We start from the raw sequence: 3,563 nt of genomic DNA on the forward strand, positions 1-3,563 counted from the left end.
TGTCTATAAAGACTCTATTTTAAATTTCTAGAAATTCAATTACTGAGCCAAAAGTATGAATTGTTATAAATGAAGTCTCTCACACCCTGCCCCCCTCCCCCATCAGATTATGTTGGTTTGTTGAAACAGTTAGGTTCTATTTTGATTACTTTTGTTGGTTCTATTTTGTTTACTTTTAGGAAGGCCAGTTTTGAGGTTTATAATAAGAATCTGCCCATGAATAGATTACTCAGATGCTGTTAGAGTTGGAAGAAATTTGGGCTCTTCTCACCCAGCCACTCATTTTACAGATGGGGCACAAGATGTGTGAGTCTGAATGACAGCCCGGGGTTACCCAGGACATGAGGGCTGGTGCTCTGGTAGAACTGGGTCTCCTGACCCCCAGACTAGGATGCTCGTTATCTACTGACAGGGCATGGAAGGAAAGATGAAGCCCTAGATGTACATTTGTGGGCTGGAAGGACACGTAGGCAGCGGGGAAGTGACCTGGAGGTGAGAGTGTGAAGAGAGTCTGGGTGATGATAGACTGACATGTGGCTGATCCCAAGGCACTAAGTGATGCTACAACAAGAAATGATGCTAGAAAGGCAGAGAATGAGAGTAGCTTTTTTTTGCCTTACATTTTATTAATTATATTATAGTTGCTAGAATTTATAAAACACTTTAAAGTTTGAGAAGATAATGTATTGACATATATTATATCTCTTTTTGTGTTCCATTTATTTGTGCATTCACTGGTTGCTTCTTGCATGTGCCCTGACAGAGGATCAAACCTGCAACCTTGGCATATTGGGACAATGCTCTAACTGAGCTACCCGGCTAATGCTTGACATATATTATCCTATTTGAGTCTCACCCCAGTCCTTTAAAGACAGAAAATGGAAGGTTCTAAATGACTTGTTCAAGGTCACATAGCAAGCATGTAGTGAGGTTGAGACTTGACACTCAATTCCTTTTACCAGGTATACTACTTCCCAACCCAAGATCAGTGGCAATATTAGTAAGCAGATTGCACATAGACTATAATATCATGATTTTTGTAGCTTAATTTACAGACCTGTGATGTTGCTCTGTGCACAATGTCAATCTTGAAATAGAAAGTTGCATTATTCTCTGCATTAAGCTTTGTAATGGAATGAGTCAGAGCATCCTTCAGATTAGGGCTATTGACAGGTATCTCTACGGGGCAGCCAGGGCAACCTACGGTAGAATCTTCCTCTGAAAGAAGAAACAGGTTTTAAGTCAGTGTGTGTACTGAAGGAGCAGTCTAGCCTAGGTCTTCTCCTGCACATTGTCCAGCACTCATTTATAGGGGGCCATGTGCAGCCTAAAGGCCAGTAGTGAGTGGGTTGATGTTGTCTGTGTGACCTTCACCTTACTGCCTGCCCTCTTTTCCTCTCCTCAGAGTCAAGTGCATTTAGGGAAGCCTTCCATCAGAAGGTGTTAGTTAGTTCACCTTCAATATCAATGTGTTGCACTGTTCCTAGGTTTTTGCATTTTTCAAAGAAAGTGTAAAAAAGCAACGCTTCATTTAACGGAATGATTCTCTAGTGGGAAAGTTTTAAGTCCTCTGATTCTGGTGAGCAGGGAGCTTCAATGATGCTTCTCACTGGGGAATGTATGCAAATATCTTCGAAGTATGTGAAAAGCCAACGCTTGGTATAAAAAACACTGGCTTGACCATAAACTTGCACTATCTCACTTTCCCTCCATTATAACATGCAGAAAAAAAGTATTTATTAGAAGGATTTTATTCTGAGTTAATAAAAAGTAGATACAGCTTCCCCAATTTATAACACCTGATGTAGTGACATCTTATACACAAGGACGACCAGCTGACATTGCATCTGGAAATCATCTTTGCCCAAAGAACATAAATCTTTCTTTCTGACACCGTATTACCTCTGGTCACTTGCAGAGTAGTCCTAACTGCAACAGCTATAGCACAGCTGTGCAGAAATGGGATACCGCTGTAAGGTTGTTGATTATACCATGGGACCTAAAGCACAATTCCTATTAAAACACCTAGCCAGTTATCTGGGATCAACATGTACTACTAGAGCACAAACATGTATTATCGCATACCTGATAAAATCTGACACTTCTGTGAGAAGGAAGCAATTCTTAGCTGAGGATCCACGTATGCAAGATCTGTACATTCATTGGTAACCTAGTTTTTCAGAAGTAAATAAGTTAAAAATATTTTTAAGAACTTTTAAACAACTAGTAACATTAAATATAGGATGTTGACTTCACATAGAAAACAAAACAAAACATAATCCCGTTGCAAAAGAGAGAATAAGAAACAATTAGATATTAGCATTAACAACAATATATTTACACAAACACATGAAATAAGATGACAAGAATACCTACTATTGGTCCACAGTCTGACGTTCTATCCACTGAATTAAACCAGCCAGGTCCCCTACATCACTTTTGATATATACATTTACTTTATATATTTAAATTAACATGTATCTATAATTTTATATATTTTTTAACTTACCATATTATAATAACCATTTTACTAAGTCACTAAAAAAATCTGTAAACATACTTTAATGGCTGCATATATTCTACTGTATGGATATACTGTAAGTTATTTAAACATTCCCTAATGTTGAAAACATTTCCAATGTTATTCTATTAATAATAATGCTGAAATTAATATCTTACTGTCTGGGTTTCTCATGTTCTTTCCACATAATAGAATTGTAGAAGTAGAACAACAGACTAAAGGGCTTGAAGCAATCCCTTGCTTAAAGTAGTTTTCTGCTAAAATGCAAATATCCCTGGGATGGTCATTGTGCCTTAGGCATCTGCACATGCACTAACTACTGCCACCTTGTGATACTCTCTTGTAACATAATTTTGGTTCTGATAAAGTGGTGTAGGCTCAGGAAGTGTAACAAAAATAAAGGAGAGGTGAGGGAAGGGGAAAAAAAAGCAAAGGCAAATTGAAAGTTAAGGAGTGTCCTGCGCAGAGCTCAGGAGCACTGGGAAGGACCTTAAGCAGGTGGGAAGAAAGGGAGACAGGAAAGTGTGAAGACATGAACAGACAAACTTGACATGGCATCATTTTATCTCACGCCCCGGTTATATCTGTAAATGCTTATTGCCAGATGTACAGATCTTTTGACCAGGTAGATAAGGCAGCTTGACTAGTGACATGGAGAATGTGGCTGTGAATTCATGTATTTCATATAAAATCTTACTGCCAAGTCTTCCTATGTGGCTGAGTATTCCCACACCTGTAAATACTGGACACCAAATGCTTATAACTTTATAATCATTTTTTGCCTACTTACACCATTGGGAAGGGCCTTGCAGTGTCGGGTTAAGAACTTAAAATTCTCCTTGGAACAACTAGTTTGCTGAATTAAGTAAGTAACTTCATAGTTCCATCCAGACACCACCTGAAACAATGTTGAATTAAATAGTTAAAGGGAAGTTTTAACATTATTCACTGTGTTATGAGGAACTTAGAATACTGCCTGGCATATTGCAAGTACTCAAAAATATAAACTCTTAGTACTAGGCAAAAGTCATGACTGAATAAA

At 38.1% G+C, this 3,563-nt stretch overlaps 1 protein-coding gene across 4 annotated transcripts in view; it reads right to left on the minus strand.

Annotated features, from left to right (window-relative positions):
* Positions 1-3,563, minus strand: part of LOC102246781 (kininogen-1) — a 96,800-nt gene that overhangs the window by 6,338 nt on the left and 86,899 nt on the right. For 2 of the 4 annotated variants that reach the window (XM_005876285.2, XM_014547751.1), the window contains exons 3-5: positions 3,312-3,419; positions 2,086-2,170; positions 1,058-1,218 (exon numbers count right to left, since the gene is read on the minus strand). The exons of 1 other annotated variant lie outside the window; for it this stretch is intronic. In XM_005876285.2, coding sequence (XP_005876347.1) covers positions 1,058-1,218; positions 2,086-2,170; positions 3,312-3,419 — 354 coding nt within the window. The remainder of the gene's footprint in view (positions 1-1,057; positions 1,219-2,085; positions 2,171-3,311; positions 3,420-3,563) is intronic. One more of the 4 variants, XM_014547752.1, reaches the window with a different exon arrangement.

This window comes from Myotis brandtii, unplaced genomic scaffold (genome assembly GCF_000412655.1).
Source record: "Myotis brandtii unplaced genomic scaffold, ASM41265v1 scaffold483, whole genome shotgun sequence".
Classification (NCBI taxonomy): domain Eukaryota; kingdom Metazoa; phylum Chordata; class Mammalia; order Chiroptera; family Vespertilionidae; genus Myotis; species Myotis brandtii.